This window comes from Mycteria americana, chromosome 8 (assembly GCF_035582795.1).
Source record: "Mycteria americana isolate JAX WOST 10 ecotype Jacksonville Zoo and Gardens chromosome 8, USCA_MyAme_1.0, whole genome shotgun sequence".
Taxonomy (NCBI): domain Eukaryota; kingdom Metazoa; phylum Chordata; class Aves; order Ciconiiformes; family Ciconiidae; genus Mycteria; species Mycteria americana.
In genome coordinates this window covers 3,046,662-3,065,886 of record NC_134372.1, presented here as the reverse complement: position 1 = coordinate 3,065,886, position 19,225 = coordinate 3,046,662, and the positions used below count along the sequence as shown (strand labels likewise).

Sequence of the window (19,225 nt, the reverse complement as noted above, 5' to 3'; positions counted from 1 at the left end):
TAGGTAGTATCCAATTACTTTTTAATAATTAACACAGATTATTTTAGAAGTCTTAAAGAAAAGCAACTGAAACAAGCTGATGGAGATATTAACCAGGCAAGAACTGTAAAAGAGTTTGCTAAAAAGTAAAGTTGCTCAAAACCCGAATGTGACTAATCATTGAAGAAGTAAGTTGAAACTATCAGTCAAACTATTGTTTTCCTACATCATGTTACCCATAGTTATAAAAACTGCCTGGTGATGAATCACTTCCAACTATTTTTAAATGCATCTACGCAGATGATATTTATAGTTTATGCTAGCTTATCTGTTCTGCGTGTTTTTCATGTTAGCACCTTTTAAAAAGCTGACAGGAACAGCCAGGGCAGAGCAGACGGCAGGCCCACCTCGCCCCATGCCCTCCTCGCGGGGCTCCGCGTGGAAGGAAACGTCTTGCTTTACTCCTGTTAAGATGAGCATCAGAACAGAGGCATAGGGATCCCCAGGGCTTATCTTCAACTGCAGATGATCCTCTTCATGTCCTATTGTTGTTACGGTGGTGCTTAGACCCGGCCAACTCCTACACAAGCGTTGGACAGAGACTGTCCCTGTCTTGAAGAGCTTACGTTGTAAGTATGAGACCATTGCACTGGGTGCACTGGGGTATTTCAGATGCAGATTACCTTCACGTTCCACGGAGATGCACATTCACATCGAAGCATGCTCACCTGCTCACCTGCACATATACAGCCCAGTCATATTTAGGATCCCGCCGTTGCTTTGTTATAGGGAAGGGTGATCAGAAGCAGAAGGCAAATGGTCCTTGCCTCGCCCAACCATCATCTCATACACCTCTCGCCCCTGACTGAGACGCTTTTTCCAACAAGGGATTCCCTTCTCCTGCCCAAATTCCTCTGTACATTTCTATTATCTGTTACTGGATTTTTTCTTTTGGCTCTGAGAAGATGCAACAAAAGTTGAGTATATAGGACACAAGGGGAGGGTATTCTATGTATTTTAATACCTTCCTACTGCAATTCAATAATTGGCTTATTATTTGACCGTTATTGTACAAAGACAGCTGTGTAGGCCTTTCTGAAAGAGCACAGCTAATTCGGAAGCAATGAAAACAGCCACGTACGGCATGTTAACGATGCTTCCAGCGTTGGAAGACCATCCATTAGCTTTTTTGAAAGAGGCACGGGCAGGTTATTTATTTTTTTTTTAATAATAACACCTGAAATGCAAAAGAACTTTGTCAGGATTCATATGATAAGGATGATCCAGACTGCATTGCCAATTTGTAAAGTTGGCATTTTCAGCGAGAGATTCCATTTAAATGCTGGTGACATAACATGACCGTAAGGCTGCGAGGAGGAAGAAGATCCCTAAACTAGAAACCACGGGGCCTATACTTAGAAAAAATATTGCAAGATAATTATCTTTACAAGAGTTGAGGTCACTTCAGGGTTGTGCGACTGTTGTGGTGTACGCCTGCTGATCCTGCAGAGAAAAACGGCGTTTGTGACTTGACCAAGGCCACGGAGGGAGCCTGTGACAATCGATTGCGAAGGAGTTTACCCATCGCTTTGGGCGACGCTGCCCTCTATCAATTTGACCTCAGCTGGGGTTTTGCAAAAGTCAACGGACCTGTACTCCGGGTAGCTTGGAAGAACTGATAGATGGTGGATCATCTCAGGGACAACCACTCACGACGGGCGATTGCTTGTAGCAGTTATATTTTTAATGTTTATCAGGAGGAAATAATGTTTCTTTAAAAAAAAAACAAAAACCCAAGCCGCCCCCTTTTCATTTCTTGAAGGAGGGTGACACGTCCACAGGCACTGCAGCACTGTAGAGGTCAGCTCCATGCCACATCTATAAATCTGTCTCGTTCGTTTACCAGCTTAGCAATCCTCACCTTGAATAGCTGCACTACTTGAGCTCCAGGAAACTTCTGCTGCTTACACTAAGCACATATTGTACACTAGGCACATATTCAGTCAGCCAGATATTTCACACTCAGTATAACAAAGTTGGACCTAAACTTCAATCAGCTTCCAGGGTCCTTGGCTCTGTCCAATTCTTTAACTGTATATGAAGCTGACTTTAGTTTTGTTTTCATTTTTTTCTCCCTTCTACCAAGTCACTTGGCTCTCATTAAGGTACCTAATTTATACTCTAAAGTCCAATACATGAGCCAGATGCCTTTCCACAAGCAAAAAGACATATATACATGTTAGGTGCAGTCTAGTCAACACATTAATCACAATCTGGAGTGTGATATTGAAAATAAGTAGGTTGGAAGGTTTTTGTTAAAGATGTGTAGCATGTTGAGTAACTTTGCAATTTACACAGCTTCAGAATGTACAGTTCGTATTAGTAATTTCATAGAATATTTTTGGGACTACTTCACATATGTCCTGTCAAAAAGGTACCTGTTCAGCTTTTAGCTGATTTAAGCACATACATGCATGCAAATATATGCACATAGATGAACAGACACACAAGCTGTGTGCTCTTCTGAAATACCTGTTTTAATAAAAAACACACACAAGCAAGACACAGTTCCTTTCAGTTAAATTCACTAGGATTGAACACAATGTTTTACATTATTCAAGTAGACTGCACTTCCCTTCGCAAAATTACAACAGATAGAACCAATTCCGGGGAAAAAAAAAAATTCGTGCCATTTAGCATATAATTTAAGAACCACCATAAAAAAAATTAAATCTCTAAAAGCTTCGCATCTGTGGAAGAGAAATACTTTCATCACAGTGAAAATATTATGCTTTCAAGTAATCAAAATAATCTCAAGAACTGTGCAGTGATCGTACCTGGGAAGCATCTTTGTCCCCCGAGCAGTTCCACTTTTCAAAATCCCTATAAACTCCTGTTGTGCCCGGCTGCCAACTCAGGTTAATAATAGCAATGAGCCATATTCATCCAAAACCACAAGACTGTCAGGTGACATATCAAGAGGTCTGAATTTAACTCAGACAAAAGACTCTCCATGCTGCAATGCAAAAGGCTTCATCCTAGCAACAGGATCACAAAACCCGCCTTAAAGCAAGCAGTTCGCTGAAGCGCAATATCGGCGTTTGCACCAGGCTGGGTTTGCACTGCCCTGGAGTTTCATAACCCAAATCCTGCCCCTCCATGCTGTTGCACAGCCTGGGATTTCAGCTCAAGTAAATATCGCCCGTCTTCCCCGTTCCTTTGTCTCTTCCAGTGTATTGCTGCAGAGAAGATCGATCTAATTCATTGGAAAGCTAAGCGCTGCTTTGGCAGGCGCCGGAGCGTACATGTCAGTCCCATCTATCCTCCTCCTCTAGCGAACGCGATCGGAGTTGAGTCTCATGACCCAAGTCCCCTGGCAACTGTGGCTGCCGTCCGTCCTGCACCTCCACGACCCGCGGCCGTCGGGAATTCAGCCTGCTCGGACAAGAAGCGGGGGGGGCAAAGCAACGCGGCCTCCTTCCAGACTGCACCCCCAGCCTTTACATTCTTGGAAGCGACGGGATGCTTGTGCTGGAACCCGGGAGAGCGGAGGCAGAGGGGTGGAAAAGTGAGCGCTGACAGCCATCATGTGACCCAGCTGTCAGCGTGTGCCACCTGGAGCCGCCATCCGCCACCAAGCCCAGCGCCGCCGCCGACCCCTGCCCGCCATTCCACCCCTCAAACACGGGCCTTTAAAGGTTCCAGCTACACGGGGTCTTGTTTGCAGGCGCGCTGGGAAGGGGGAAGAGGTGCCTACAGCTACCGCTGCTTGCTGCCTGCCTTTGCATGGCCGGTGCTGAGCTCTCCAGCGTGTCTGCAGGCTAAGTAAAACCAGCTCTGTTCCGTGCATCACAGCAGCACCCACTCCCCCTCCCCATCAGCTCCTATAAGAACAAAGAAAGCACTGTATGCCCTGTAAGGGCTCATTAATATTACAAGTGAAGCATCAGGAACATGCAAGACAACTGGATGGCAATATATACGTTTTTTTAAGGGGGGGGGGGGGGGAGGGAAGATGTGAAATAATGCCCACAAAGAAATCCTGACCAACCTGATAGCTGTAAACAAGGTTTCGTGATTGCTCTTGTGGTAACCCGGGCCATGCTAGGAAGGCTGCCCGGCACATCACAAAAGCAAAGAGCTTGCTATTTAAAGAACTTTTTTTTTCTCTAAATTGTGGGGGAGGAGCGAGAGAGAGGGACAGGGAAGTGAAGAAGGAACCAGGCATCCAAAAAAGCAATGCACATTAAAAGCCATCAACTATTGTCACAGGCATATGTGGGGCTAATCATTCATACTATTAATTTTGTATTACATTTGGACAAAGATCAAGAAATATATAAACGCAGGAGACTGTAGCATCATAGCTCCTACTGTAGGAAAACCTACAGGTTTTGCCAATATTTCAAATACAAAGGCAGCAAAAATCCATTTATCATCAGGATGTCCTGTTCCACTGCACCCCACCACAAAAAGTTGAGGCTATCGATGATTCCCCGGTATCACAGAGCGGGTGAGCTGAGGCACTTGTTCATGGGCTCTGGTCCCCAGACCCAGCAATCCCAACAGCCCGGATGATGTTTTGCCACCCAGGATGGATTCCACCGGAGAATACCGAGCTCCCTCTTCTGCTACACATCTGCTGGATTACGTTCAGGGAGAAATTCTTAATCTATTGACACAACAGCACTTTTGCTGCTGACTTATAGGAAGGTAGTATTTTGATATTTGGTGCTGGGCAAGTGTTTTGACACAAACGCAAAGAGATAGATGCTTACTTCGTTCCAAATCCAAAACCACTATCTTTTGTGACCATTAATGTTACACAGCAAATTTCTCATTTTGAAATGAAGAGCTGAGGTCCTGACCCCACACAGACGTACATTATAGACTCAGCTTTTCATATGTGACTACTGCCAGGGAATTCAATGGAATTACTCACATGAGCAAAATTGGGTGTGTACTGTTTACAGGACCCATGCCTTAAAACCAAATCTTGCCTTTAAAGCTTAAAAGGCCAAGCCTTGGGAGTTGTAAGCACTAACATTTGACCTCTTCCTACCTTCTTGATCTAGTGAAAGGAACGTGCTGTGCACAGTAACTTTCTTTACCTGTGTGGCAAGCGCATCGTTCTCTAAAGGTTACTGATGTCAAAAGTGACCTTTTTTCCTTAGACATGCAATGCTGAGAAGTTCAGTGCAATATATTATGTAAACATTTATTTACAGGAGTAACATCTAAGGTTTCCATTTTACCTCAGGGTAACCTGATGCGTATTAAAGACAAGTGCTTTGAAAGCAGACCCAGCCTCCATCCAACAACTGACCAGGAAAAATACTGGAAGGAATTCTCTTCAAATAGAGACAGACTCAAAGTGTACAGAGAGTAAACAGTGTTTTAGCCAGATCAGTGAATATTTATTGCTTGAGGAAGGACTTCAGATACTCAATGTTGGTTCAAACACACTGTCACCATTCCCACATCCAAGAAAATACTCAGGCCTCTTTAAGATTAAACACACACCATCCTCTTCTCTAGGTGTATATCCAGGCACAGCGAACATCCTATTTACTGAGCTGGAACAGAGTAGAGAAGTTTTCAAAAACAAAGTCTGATTCTAAATTTCTGAGGACAGCGAGATGTTCTGGTCACACCAGTATGTAGCTATGGTATTTTAAACCTGGGTCCAAGCCTGCACTCAAATCCAAACCTACTGGCTGCCAACCGCAGACGCAAAGCCATGCTCAGAGAAGGTCCAGGCCATGCAGGGATGGGGGAACGCAGGGCAGGCGTGCAGAACCATAACCCACCCTGCTCGACTGACGGCAGCCTGCAGTGCAGAGGGGCACGGCACAGCCCCTCGGCCGCTCCTCACTGCTTATCTGTACTGTTTCTGGGGGGGGTATAAAAATAAAACCCAAAATGGGCCATTGGTTAGTAAAAAAAAAAGTTATAATTGCAGTATTGGTTGTATTCCAGCTACAGTAACTTGTTTTCACCTATGCTGTGAAAGCTTTATGGGGTTTGCAACAGGCCTAGGGCATCTATCATTGAAAGGTGTCTCCAGAAAGGCAGCTTTCCCCACCCCCACACCTCCCCTCAAATCCAAAAACATCCCTCATTTACCACCTAAGCAGTATTCGGCTTTGCCAGGGAACATGATACTCTCCATCACTTTGAAAAGGTGCAGGTTTTTTTTTTGTGTGTGTGCACATGTAAATTTGAACTTGGAAAACAAAGCTGATAATATTATCTAGCTTCAGAAAAACATTTAACAAGTTCAAGAAATAAAGTGATCAAAATCTCCTGCCTTAGCCCATCACCTTCCAGAGAGATCCTGGGAGGGCATTTCAGTATCCATGCACATCCACCCGACTGCGGCTGGGAAAGATGTGGGTGATGGTGTCCAGCCGCATGGATCGGCTGAGAGGATGAAGTACATCCCACCCCAGGGGTTCTCTGCAGACCCCAGTGCCAGACTGGGGCTGCGGCTCACTCTTAAACATGCTTAAGCCAAAAAAAAAAAATCCTCAAAACAAAAGAGCACTGAAAAGAATTACTTCATTCATTTTATCCAAAGGCATTTCTGAAAAGGTTTAGAAATACTGCAAAGGCTCATACGCACCTTTTGGGTGTAGATCATCTGATTTTAAACTGAGGAGACAATAGTTTGCTCCAACCACAAGCTAAAAAAGTAATGAAATTATTCAGTTTTGTTCTCCACTGCCTTAACAAGTTTTTTTAGTCTTTCTCATGAAAGAAGGCTTCCCTCACACGTGTTGTAAATGCACATGACAAAGAGGCAGTAAGCAAGCCAAGAAATGTTTATTGCTTAGTAATGCACCCAGGTAGGAGCTGGAAGCCACGCTAGACAAAAAGAGAGAAAACCAATTAGCATGTTATTTGAAATCTGACTAGAAATACTTGGATATAATTTATCTACAAAATACTTGCCTTGGGAGGATTAGCACTGAGCTAGACTTTTAAAAAAAATGTGCTTTCTGTCCATTTTTGTATCCCTGCAAAAAAAAGTTCCACTGAATTCCTCACTGCTGGAGAAGAAGAGTGGACAGTATTAAAGCATAAACCCTCCGTATACAACTGGAGCTCACACACATACCTGCACGCACCATAGATATGCACGCACAAACATAAGCCCAGCCAAAGGTCAGCAAGAGCCAAAACGATGAGAAAGATCACTTCAAGCAGTCCACAGGTTTTTTCAAAACCTAGGCCCCATTTTATTTAAAGGAAACCAGATTTTTAAATACTGAAAAAAGTGCTTTTCATATGCAAAAAAAAAAAAAAATCAGCAGAGAACCAAAGTTTATAAACTCTCCATACACAGGATTCTCAGTAGCAGCAAGAGGTCTCATGACTGGAATAAATGTCTCTATGGGCGGTATAAAGGAGCATCAGCATAAATGCAAACCTGCCTGGGAGCATGCTTGGAGGGTGCGACATGCAACATTATCTTTCTTTTAAGAACGTGGATGCTGAGACCTCAGCAGATTGACTGTCCCTTCACTGTTGTAATTTTTCAAGCCATGATAAAAGATGCTTAAAATAAAAATAACTACCAAAGTAAAAAGCTGATGCATGGTTAAGCTACTGGAACATTGGTGTTTGTTTTGTATCACATTTCGAATTGCAATCTACTATAAATAAGACACCGAACAAACCTCCATAATACCAACTGGTACTGCAAGACAACAGGGCATTTTCCCCCCGCCAAACAGTTATTTTATTGTGCACTCTCGGGTGTGCAGAGCATAATAATCTTTTGCTGTAGCTATTAAAAATAAAGTGTAAATAGTTCAGTATTGTGCGTGTGTTTAATGAAAAGTTGGGAAGAAAAAAGTTGCGATACAAATTGCTTTTGCTACACATAAACAGTTGGTGGAAATAAAGAATTGTCTAAAGTCACACAGTGATGCTATACATCTAGTGTAGCAGAGGAGGGTTATGGGGGGAAGTCTTTTTCCCCCCTTTACATTGTGTAATTCTGGAGATGTCTAGATAGGTTCTTCAATCCTTAAATCCACACATAAAGCTAACTTCTGTTTTCCATCCCCTCTTCAAAATGTGAATGACAATACAACACTCAGTGACATGCAGCATCTATCTTTGCCTGATACATGAGAGTTTGCAGTAGACAATAAAGCAAACTTGGCCCATGAAAACCAGCATCTATGTTGCATCTGAGCTACCACTGTTGAGAATTACAAATATGATAAAAAAGTGACTGTTTCACAGTGCTAGACAGAAAAAAAAAGCGCTCACGGGCTTAGATGTATCAACTGTAAAGTTTATTGCTTAGATAACTTAATGGTGAATTGCTGCTTTTTATTTTGGAGATCACAGATATTAAGATATGATATAACGAAAAGAAGATATATTAGAGTCAAGGTTGACTGCAAGAACTCTGTTGCCATGAAAATGAAGACATCTTAGAGGGATCACTATAGCTCCACCAGTGCTATCAATTCTAATATTACTAATAAACCCTTCAATGACTCCTGATGTAACAAGAGCACGTTGGTTGAGGAATCCTGACATTTTCATTTTTTAATAGACAAACATTGAATTAATTGTATTTATCTTCAGCTTAAAGAGTCTTTAAGGCTTTTATTTTCACGCTCTTCCCAGCAACTGTAAGGACTATGCCAGTTTTCCTTTCTTCTTTTTACACAAGTGAAAACTGAGATTCTCAATACATTACTTCAGGAGATATTAAAAAAAAAAAAGCTGCAAGGTGCATAAACAAATTGCTAGTGTACTCTAGCTATGCCTGACATGCCATGTGATTTCTGCACCAACACTGAGTAAACACATCTAAATAACCGCTTTTTTATCAGGTAGATATATCAGGAAATAAATATCTTTTTAAAGGCTAAAAGACCAGAATGTAAACAGCTGCATTTTTTTTTATGTCATGCTTTTTAACTCGTGAGCTGCACCGGGGTGGGCGACCGGGATGCTGTGCCCAGGGTCCCTGCAGGCAGTGGGTCCCTGCCAGGGCAGCTGCCCAGACCCTGCTTTCTCCTGGGCTGAGCCCAGCCCCGAACCCCACCAGCCTCGCAGCAGGCAGGCCAGGATGACCCCTGGTTGATACCTCCAGCCTGGAAGCACTGCACCATGGAGCATCCCAGCCACCGCCACCTCCGGTGCCAGGGCACGATGGCAAGAACACCGCCCGCTATAGACCCAGGCATCTGCTGCAGAGCCCAGCACGTCCCACGCGCTACCTGGGAGCCCACTGCCGTGTCAGGGTGGAGGCAGCCATCTGCTTACGCTGATTAAAACATCCTGTAATACTTGTTTCGTGAGGTTTTTTTAAGGGGAAAAAAATATTGCCTTGGTGGTGAAAGTCATACAGCGCGAGCAGGCAGCATGGGGATTTGAGCATTCCTTGGCTGTAGGCCACGTCTGTGTAATTGATTAAGGTGGCTGCTCTTGTGACTGAGTGATAATTGAGAGCCCAGTAAATCTCCACACAAGTATTTGCCACTCAGAGATGGAAAGCAATTGTTATGGACCTTTCATAACGTGCTGCGAGCAAAAGAATTACAACTAATGTTAAAAATATCAAGAATCCCCCCAGACCACTCCAAAGAGCTTACTATACTTCCTTGCCCAACATTCACATTTTCAGTTAAATTCCCAGGAGTGTCAAATGCACAAGGACTACAACTTCAAGCTTTCAGCTAAGTCATCCCCACCACAAACTCAAATCATTCCAATTTCTCAAGATTTTGTCCAGTACTTCCGAGTCATCTTTTCCCCCTACCCCAGGTCCCATTTTTCTGCCCAGACAGCATTGCTTTAGCTGAGGTTTACGTGATCCTTTTTCCCTTGAAAAAAAAAAAAAAAAAAAGGCAAAGCTGCAGCTGTTCAGGGTTCCTTGGAGAAGGAGGAAGACAGATGTAAGTAGTTATTCTCCAAAGATTCACAATGATCAGTGCCTGAGCAGCATTTTACTCTGTCCCTCATGTGACTGTTTAATTAGGTGTTGATTCACTCAGTCATGAGACACAAGGAAATAGGGCTGCAAGCCCTAACGTCAAAGAAAAAGTAATGCCTGTTCTGCCAGTTTCTGTACTAGCAAAGCACAAAGGGGACATCCAGTTCTGAGAAGCAAAACTCATGTTTCCTTGCCCATAAGCCAAACCAGCAAATCACTTCAACCTTTCCGTATGAAAAAAAAAAAAAAAAAAGACATCTCAGCGATTTCAGAGCAAGATGCTTGTGAACTCCCTGATTCTTCGCTGCCATAAGAGCTGAGACCAGCTTGAGCATTTGCAGGGCAAGCTCCCCGGCCGAGCTCAGCAAGCCCTGCGAGCAGGGTGTGCCCTTCCATCTGGTAATCCAGGTCCAAGCTGCTTCAGGATATCATGCTTTCCTCTGGGGTTGCTTTGTTTGCTTTCGAAAAAAGAATACAAGCTATTTTGCTATGGCTTTATTCCTGAATCTTAACAGAATTTCTTAGCCTTCTTGTTACCAAAAAGCTTTTCTGTTATGGGGTCTGGCTGCCATAGCAACAGGCTTTTAAAAATATCAAAGAAATTTTCAGGACATGGTAAACCAATTTCACAAACTGTGTATTTGTAATAGGAAAAGCTGGCAGACAATTATTTGTATGTACTCGGTTCAACCGAGGTTTGACATAGGGATAATCCCAAAATGCTGCTTTCGGTCTAAAGCCTGGTGGTGTAGAGGACTACAGCGAACTTTAGCTTGCTACATTACCAGGTCCTTTATCAAGACAGTCACATAAAATTAACAGATAATGATCATTTTTCCAACAAAGGGGACATTGAAGCTCAGTGTGTCACTAAAACGCATTAAATGCCAAAAGCTTTCTTCCTGAATACTGCTACCTTAAATCTTTAATTTGTAACATTTTAAACATTGTGTGTTTGTAGTCCTACCCTCCTCATTTGTGTAGATTTTACTCAAAAAAAAAATTAGACTCTGGATCAGCAACTTATTGAAAACACATGCCTAATGCTAAGCACATGAGCAGTTTCGTTGGGAGCAATGAAACTACTTACATACTTAAAGCACATGGCTCAAGTAGAGTGCTGACTCAGTCTTATTCCCCCCTCAGATTTCACCAAAAACCCATCTCAGTTACATAGGAACAACTGCAAACTAAAGACAGAGGATGACTGTATAAACAAGTATAACAAATTAACATCTGTGGAATGAAATCCCGGTCTGGCCTATCTGTACGTGGTGCTCATTTATACCGATATCCCACGAGTGCTAATGATAGATACTCCCCGTGAATCAACAACTGTCTGACACCACTGTGTTTGTCACTTGCCACCTAAGCATCCTCCAACACCTTCACAAGTCCGATGCGATGCTTTGCCCACTTCTGCAACCTTTCCGCACGCAGAGTGGTTACTTGCTTCCGTGACAGCTCTGCGCCTGGGAGCCTTTAACCAACCCCCTTAGTTAACCCTCAAAACTACTAACCAGGAAGTTCACTGCATTTCAAGACTACTGCCAGGCTCTGAACCAGAAACAATTAGGAACACTTTCATAGATCTGCCAAATAACATTAATGAACATCTAGGTGGACTGGAGCTATCCTAGAGCTGCTTTTCAGGAAGGAAGACTTTTCTAACTTGGCTCCAACCCACGGACTGAACATCCCTCCCTTACTGGCTCTACAAGTTGAACGAGCCCCTACTTAATTTGCGGAAGGGATGAGATCTTGATTTGCGTAGATATTGCAAGAGCCCCAAGACTACTGCGAGGAGCCTAGACTGCTCAATTCTCCAAGGCAAGAGTCATGCTGCTCAATTGTTTTCCAAATTAAGCATTCAAAGGTGACCTGAAACTATTTCAGGTAGATCTATATAGAGCAGACACTAAAGGCATTGCTTGACTTCACTTTTATGTAACTCATAAGGACATGAGGACGAAGAAAAAAATCAGATGCTTGAACAAGCCACATGGCCATACAACTTCATTTGATAGCTGCAAAAAAATACAGACTCCCAGAATAATGGAACAGCGTGACACCTAACAAACAAATGCACCAAAACTGTGAGGTCCTGAATACTCTGGTTCCCCAAAGCAGCAGAGCACTTAAGCCTGCTTTTAGCTGTCAGCCAGCTAGCGGTCCCTCTGATTGTAAAGGAGCTGCTCAATCTTTAAACCAAGCTTAACAAAGTGCTCTACTGAGTTTGCAGTAGAGTGCTTTGCCCATTGCCGTACTGAACTCTGTACTCTCACATTTTCTGCCATCCCCTTTCGTTTTCAAGGTCTCACTACATGCTCGCCATCTTGGGTTTCTAAGAATGGTAGGAATGGAAAATACAGTGTAGGACTGGTCACTGCCCTGTGATGATTAAACAAAATGAGCTTTTCAACACAACTATCCATCTAGGGGGGTTTTCCACTGCAGAACAGCTGAACTGGTCAACTCTTACTGAAAACTCCACAAGACAGATCCATGCAAGCTCTGAGCATCTGTTGAAAACAGCCCGTGTGTGTCCACATAGCTATTCTTATTGTTAAAATCTTCGTCTGTGATAAAGAAATTGCAGGTTCAGCTCAGCGTGCCCTCCCTGGATATCAGCACTGAAACTCACTCCAAACACACACCTTCCTTATCGCAGGATTGGGCTGGAACACACACTCCAAACCAGCTCTGCCTCACAGCTCACAGAATCAACAGAAACACTTGATAAAACCTACATTGTTCTGCTGGGAGAGGTTGTACTCAATCAAGATATATATATGTATTTAGTATATGTTCAATAAACCCCTTTTTGCCGGTGGTAATGGATTTGATGAGAGTGCAGTTCCAGACACTCCCAGCCAACACAGCGTGCCAACAGATGTGGCTAGGGCAACTCCTGCCTGTCTCCTAGCGGGACTCTCCTGGGGTTGCAGCAGAATGAGACACTTCCCAACTAGCTCCGATCAGCTCAGCATCAGCTCTTGCATCTTCTGTAGTTCATGTACCGCAGTCTAACAAGAACAAAAAAATATTTATTATTTCCTCTCATTCCTATGGAGTGGCAGACTCAGCTTTACTTTCTCATTCACAAGTATTTTCCTGCCTCATCTTTTTTCTCCCTATTCAGTCCGTCCACACGAGCATCTGTAAGATGGGGGAACTCAAAGAAGCCTAGTGCCGCAGGTACCCTGCTGTGAACCAGTAACAGCACCACATGAAGCTATTTATTCTGCTGCATCAACAGGAAAGAAAGGCTCACGTGCTGGACAGCAATAGCTGTCAATGCCACCAGGACATTTTGGACTAGGTTGTTTTGTTGGATTTTTTTTTTTATTTATTTTTTGGAAAGGAGCTGTTGGCAAAGTAATCGCTCACTTGGCTCTTCCGTTCCCTTTCCCCTTCTCATGCTAGCGCATGTCATTTCAAGTGACACAGCAGTAACCCCAAACAGGATGCACCCTACTGCTTGTGGCAGGAGGAGGAGGGGATGGTACAGCACCCAGGGGAAACCTTCAGAAAGGAGAGGCAGCACTGCAGGTCTCGGACAGGACAAAACTAAGGAGAGAACAGAAAAATGGAAGGGAAAGTCAGCTGGGCTTTAACTCTTTTCTTCCTCTGTGTGTGTGTGTGCGTGCATGCGTGTAAATACTAGTTTCCAACGCAGAGCACCAAACAACGGGGACAGTGATGATGAGGGAGAACATTACGAGGCTCAGGGAATACCAAGCAGAAAGAACCCTGTAAAATGGATGCATTAAATCACGGCAGCACCGTCCAACTGCTTCCAACTACACTTGCACACGTTATCTTTCTATCTTTCTGAGCACAGAGCAACTCCAAAACACTACCACTTTATACTCATTACACTCACTTCACACCCAGCATTTCCAGCCTGACTTGTATTTTTTGTACTTAGTAGCCGTCACTGTTCATGTTGTACCTTCCAAATAAAAGCCCATTGCACCCCTCTCCCCTCTGCTTTACTGCTGCTATGCAGAAGGTGGAGCCAGACCACCTACCAGCCCTGGCCCCTTCTCTCCATTGAGATACATAAGCGGTGGTCTCCAGCTGCTCCTGGGGCCACAAGCGCTGCGCTGACAAATGCGGGGAACGATCTTTTTGTGTCTTGTGGGCAAGAAAAAGTGAAAGAAAATAAAGATTTTAGTTTTCAAAAGTCTCTCCATCTCTTCTGTTGCTAATATCTTAGCATATTTATACAGCAACTATCGCCCCCTAAACCCTAACACAAAAATCTTAGAACTATGCTTCTTAGATCAGAACCAATCGAGTCTGTCCAGCATTATATTAAAACAATTTAGGCCTGTCTACACAGTGTACAGGATTTATCTGTCTCACTGCTGGGGGAAAACACAAGACCTCACTACAAAGACAACAGTCAAGCACTCTGCTGAACAAGGTAGGTAGGCTCTTGCTTTATGGCCTCTGATTACTGGAAGTTTATACAGGTGCACGTGCACTCAGAGCCATGTCAGCAAACGAAGGCACCTGGGTATATTTTGAAATATACATATATACGTACACAGACACACACACATATATATATATATAGGAGACAGAGATCTGAGAGTAGGGTCTTTCTTGCTTGTAGGATCTCTTTTCTTCCAGCATGAATATCCTTCAGCAAGGCTCAAGGTTGCAGCACTGAAAGCCTCCAAACCCCACTGAGTTATGCTGAGGATGCTCAGAATTTCATAGGACTGGGCCATTTTGTATTTGCCTTCATCTCTAAGTTTCTCTTATTTTTTTAAATTTTATATAGAAACAATCTCTTGTCAAACTCCCTGTTCCCTGTACATTTTATTTTCCTCTGTTTTCTCTATCCATACAGATGAGAACAATTGCCGTTAGTGAATTTTACTTTATCTTGCATGGTTTTTTCTCCAGCGTGGGTGTGAACTGTCATCTCCTGAGTGTAATTTAGCTGACTTGTCCTGCTAGCTACTAATAGAAAAGACCAGTCTTTAAATTAATATATACCAAATCCAGGTGGGGGGAAAAAACAACCCAAACCAAAACCCAAAACAAACAAAAACCCTAATACCTGGTGTCTTACCTTCTGGCCCCAATGTGAAAAAAAAAAAGTCTTACACAACACACAAACACAAGCCATCTAGCAGTTCTGTGAGCATTCTTCAATTGAAAAAGAAAATCTGATGACACATTTTAAAGTAGATACATTGTCAGACTAACCAAAATAATTCATTTGCAGATAACTGCACATAAGATACTATGAAAAAACCACTAAAATATAAAGCAAGTAAATTAAATCAGTCTTATACCAAAGTGGTATTTTTGCTTATCTGAAAAAGAAAGTTTGATAAACATTTCTGTTTTATATAAAGATATAATTCTGTCACAGTCTCATAAGAATTTATTTTAAGTTGCTTTGATTTTTTTTTTTAAATTCTATACTTTTTAATTATGGCTGTTTTGGAAAAAAAGAAGTTGTGAGTTCATGATTAGCATCTCTCGTATGACTAGAAAATACACGTGGTTAAGAAACCAACATGCTCATTTTCACAGCTTCTTAGCCCTCCATGCTGTCAGTAGAACAATTTCCTTTTCTACTAAGAAAGTAATTTCCAGTAACTCACAGCAGCTGAAATATGTTTAAGTACCAAAAAAATAAACCAACCACCTTTTTCTGTCTGACTATTTAAGTTATATGTCAGAGTTTGGGCTGCCTTTAAATAGAAACAAAGTTAACGCTGTAAGCCAAGTCACTGTCCTAACATTTGAGGCATTTCTTTAACTCTGTCTTTGGGGGTAATACTGTAAGTTTTCCTGTAGGAACAAGAAAATTCTGGCAGACTTCTTCCTTAACAGCTTCTCAGATGTTCAGATAACGTCATTCAACTAGAACAAGCTTCTGAGAAGGAGAGCACGCTCACCCCCTGTTTGGCAGCCTCTGCTGCCTGCACACACAACCACGCAGCTTATCATCGGCACCTATTTTTCATTAACACCTGAACTAGCACCATTTTTCTACCAATTTCTGGTATCAAGTTACATGAAAAGGAGTAAACAAACCATTCAGCCACCTCTCCAAATGGCAAGAAAATTTTTAGGTAGGTCTTCAGGAGGGTCACAAAAAAACCTGACAAGAATCTCATTGCTGTTTGGTAGTTCATTTCTCAGCTAGCTGAGACAAAGTTGTGCAAGGAATGCAGGAGGCAAGAGAAACGTGGGTATGTAGTAGACGGTGTGTATTTTAGTACTAGCTAGAAAGCAGAGTAATTCAGCAAACAGAGATTTTTATATTCTGGTATTCACAGTAGTCCAGGACTGGCCTTTCTTGTGGTCACACTATAGCTGTTCCCTGAGCAAACTATGAAGCCACATGTCTACTGTTGTCTTCCAATATGCCCATACTCTGGCTGTCCCCATGTCTCTTCTGACGTGCCCACTGGAAAGAGCAACACAATGACATGTAGCCAACTCAGAGCTTCAGGGGTACTAACTGGCAGGAGGCACCCAACAGCATTTTTGCTAAAGTTACAGAAACTCAGCTCACTCGGACTTCTGTTCTCACATTCTCCACCACACACGACTGAAGTCAATCAAAAGGTTTAGAAATTACTAAGAGGGGAGCACAAGACCGAGCGCAGCGCTGCGTAAGCCACCATTTCCATAGGTACCGAGGCTAAAATAAAAAACAAAGAAAGTGTATAGCAAAGCAACTGCTCCTATGGGCGATGTTCAAACAAACAATATACCTTCTGTCTCTTAAAGTGGAAAATGACACAGGAACTGGGGTGAAGATACTGCTCTGGCTTAAATAGGCACAATGCCAGGACCTTAAGTCAGGGCTGAACTGAGCTCAAAGTTTCTTCATTTATCAACTAAAACAGATGGCAGAGAACTGTAATTTGGCTCCTGTTTCTTTCCAGTTATATATCACACAAACTGGAAGGGTAGAGGGTTTGTGGTGCTATTAGAAGTTTTATGTTTTGTTGACATTTTGGCTGGAGCAAGGGAAAGACATTTGAAGACACTGCTAATGAGGCACACGCAGGTCTGGAGGAGTATCAAATACCATGAACGCGCAGGGCACGAGCAGTACCTATACTACAGGAAATACGATTGTTTCTGTGATATATTTTACTCATTTTAGGCCAAAATCACCACTGACGATGTTGTGGAAGCATCCTGGAGAAACAGAGCAGGATCAGTGGTGTGTGATGGATCATTTCCATGCTTCAAGATGGCTGCTTTCGGCAACGGCTGCCTCCCCGGTCCGCACTCATGCTACAACCGATCACGGAGTACTGTTGGGTTGTTCAGGCTGAAGCGGACAGGGGGTGTCTACAGCCGAGCTTGGTGTTACTACGTGACACTGGCATCACTGCAAAGACTCCTTCACCTGTACAAAACGGGGGGTTCTTTCAAGGCCAGGTAATACGTAAAAGCTGGAGGATACCCAGATTATCACCCCAAAAGCATCAGGCAAGACTGTTGAAAATAAAGAGCTTTTACATGTAGTCAAACTGCTTAAGTCCAAAAGTTTAATCACTCGGTAAGGGCTATGAAATTACTTTTTCAGAAAAGACAGAAAACTTTGTACAAACACACTGTACTCGTGGATGCATGCTATATGCACGCACTGTTGATATTCTATATGCAGTTTGTGTAGTATTTTGTGCTGCAATTCACATGTTTGAACAAGTTTCTCTGCAGTGTATTGTATTCTGAATAATAGTATCTACAGAAGCTATCTGTTTCAGAAAAGAAAAAGGTCATACTTCTTACGCAAATGTGCAGAATTACCTCAATTAAAAGCTTCAGTTGAGCACCAAGCAACAGCACAACACATTGTTGTAAATATAAATAAATCCTTTTTGATACAAAGTCTTTGATACAAAGACTACATAATAACTGTTCACACTTCTACGGAGCAGAACACATTTGGGCATGTATTTTTAGAAATTAGTGATTAATCCTGCAGAGAGAACTGCCCCTTTTGAATGTAATCGTTACGGTCACATTCCTTAGGCGCAGCGGAATCACATGTGTATTTTGTGCAAATGAGTTTTTTCAAAGGAATATTTCCCTTATATGAATTCTGTTACTACTCAGTATAAGGTGGAGTAGCTGGCGCATTAGCAAGTTATTTACAGATGACTAAAATTACTTCCTGTTTTTAATGGGCATAACTTTTTTTCCCTCCAGCAGATATTTTATAGAATAAGGTTCTCTATCTATACCACAAACTCAATTTTTTTTTTCAAGTCCTCAGAGACAAATTTTGCTCTCAGCCGACTCTGGAAGCCTAGCACAACCATGCTGTGGATTCGCTGGTGCAACTGAGCTCTGCATTTTTCCTAACGTTACTCACGAACATGTGATCTTGCAGACATTCTGCTCCAGATGTAGCAACAGGAGGGAACACAGCCTCTGAGCATGAAACCACCGAGTGTGTTACTTTCCACTTGTAAAAGACACTTCTAAAGCGGTCACCTCCAGCATTCAGCCAAAATTACAACACAAGTTTCAGACTCTAAGTCACGCTGGACCAGTTTAATCCAGAACAGAAGCCTGAATTCATCCAAGCTGTCGCCATGAGCATACGCTAACTCAGCATACACACAGTAAAGGATAAACCCCTTTGAAAACACAAAGAATCCATCTGTCAACCAGAGGAGCTGATCATCCCAAGAAAGCAAGGTTTACAACCCGAGTCGGGTAAACACACCTTCAGTCACCAGAAAATGAACGGTGGAACTGTTTCAGAAAAGGAGAAGACCTCACAGTGCACAAACAGGCACATACACCCCATGCTCCTGGCACATCTTCATGCCCCTACGACCTCACCTGGAGAAGGACGGAAAAAACAGCACCCCTAAGTTTGCAGAAACACCTTCTTACAACACTTGCCAGCCTAACCCAAGTGTAAAGAAGCATTTTTACTCTAGTGTACCTACACATACATTTTCAGACACACAGAAATCATGTCAAGAAGCCAACATACTCTTTCTCCCACAGTGGAGATGATGGGCCAGCTCACCCTGTCTCCACAGAACAAGCACAGGAGCAGGGTCCGTCTCAGCCCCATTGGGTCAAACCCACAGGGAAGAGGACAGCAGGCATCCATGCCTTCCAGAGGCAAAACTGCCACACTCACTTGTCTGGCACGTACCGTTGGACATCCAGGAAAAACCTGAAGTAAAATCAAAGGATTCACCTGATCAGCTGGCAAGATCCAAAGCAGTACCATGGCCCGAAGACCTAACCAGCAGAGATCCCAGT

The 19,225-nt window shown here is 42.9% G+C and overlaps 1 protein-coding gene across 4 annotated transcripts in view; it reads right to left on the bottom strand.

Moving 5' to 3' along the window:
- The window catches only part of FNIP1 (folliculin interacting protein 1), a 70,744-nt gene that overhangs the window by 44,150 nt on the left and 7,369 nt on the right, over positions 1–19,225 (bottom strand). The window contains exon 1 of one of the 4 annotated variants that reach the window (XM_075510126.1): positions 2,817–2,842. The exons of the other annotated variants lie outside the window; for them this stretch is intronic. Coding sequence (XP_075366241.1) covers positions 2,817–2,827 — 11 coding nt within the window. The 5' untranslated portion in view covers positions 2,828–2,842. Of the gene's footprint in view, positions 1–2,816; positions 2,843–19,225 lie in introns of those variants that run through there. 4 annotated transcript variants of the gene reach the window in all.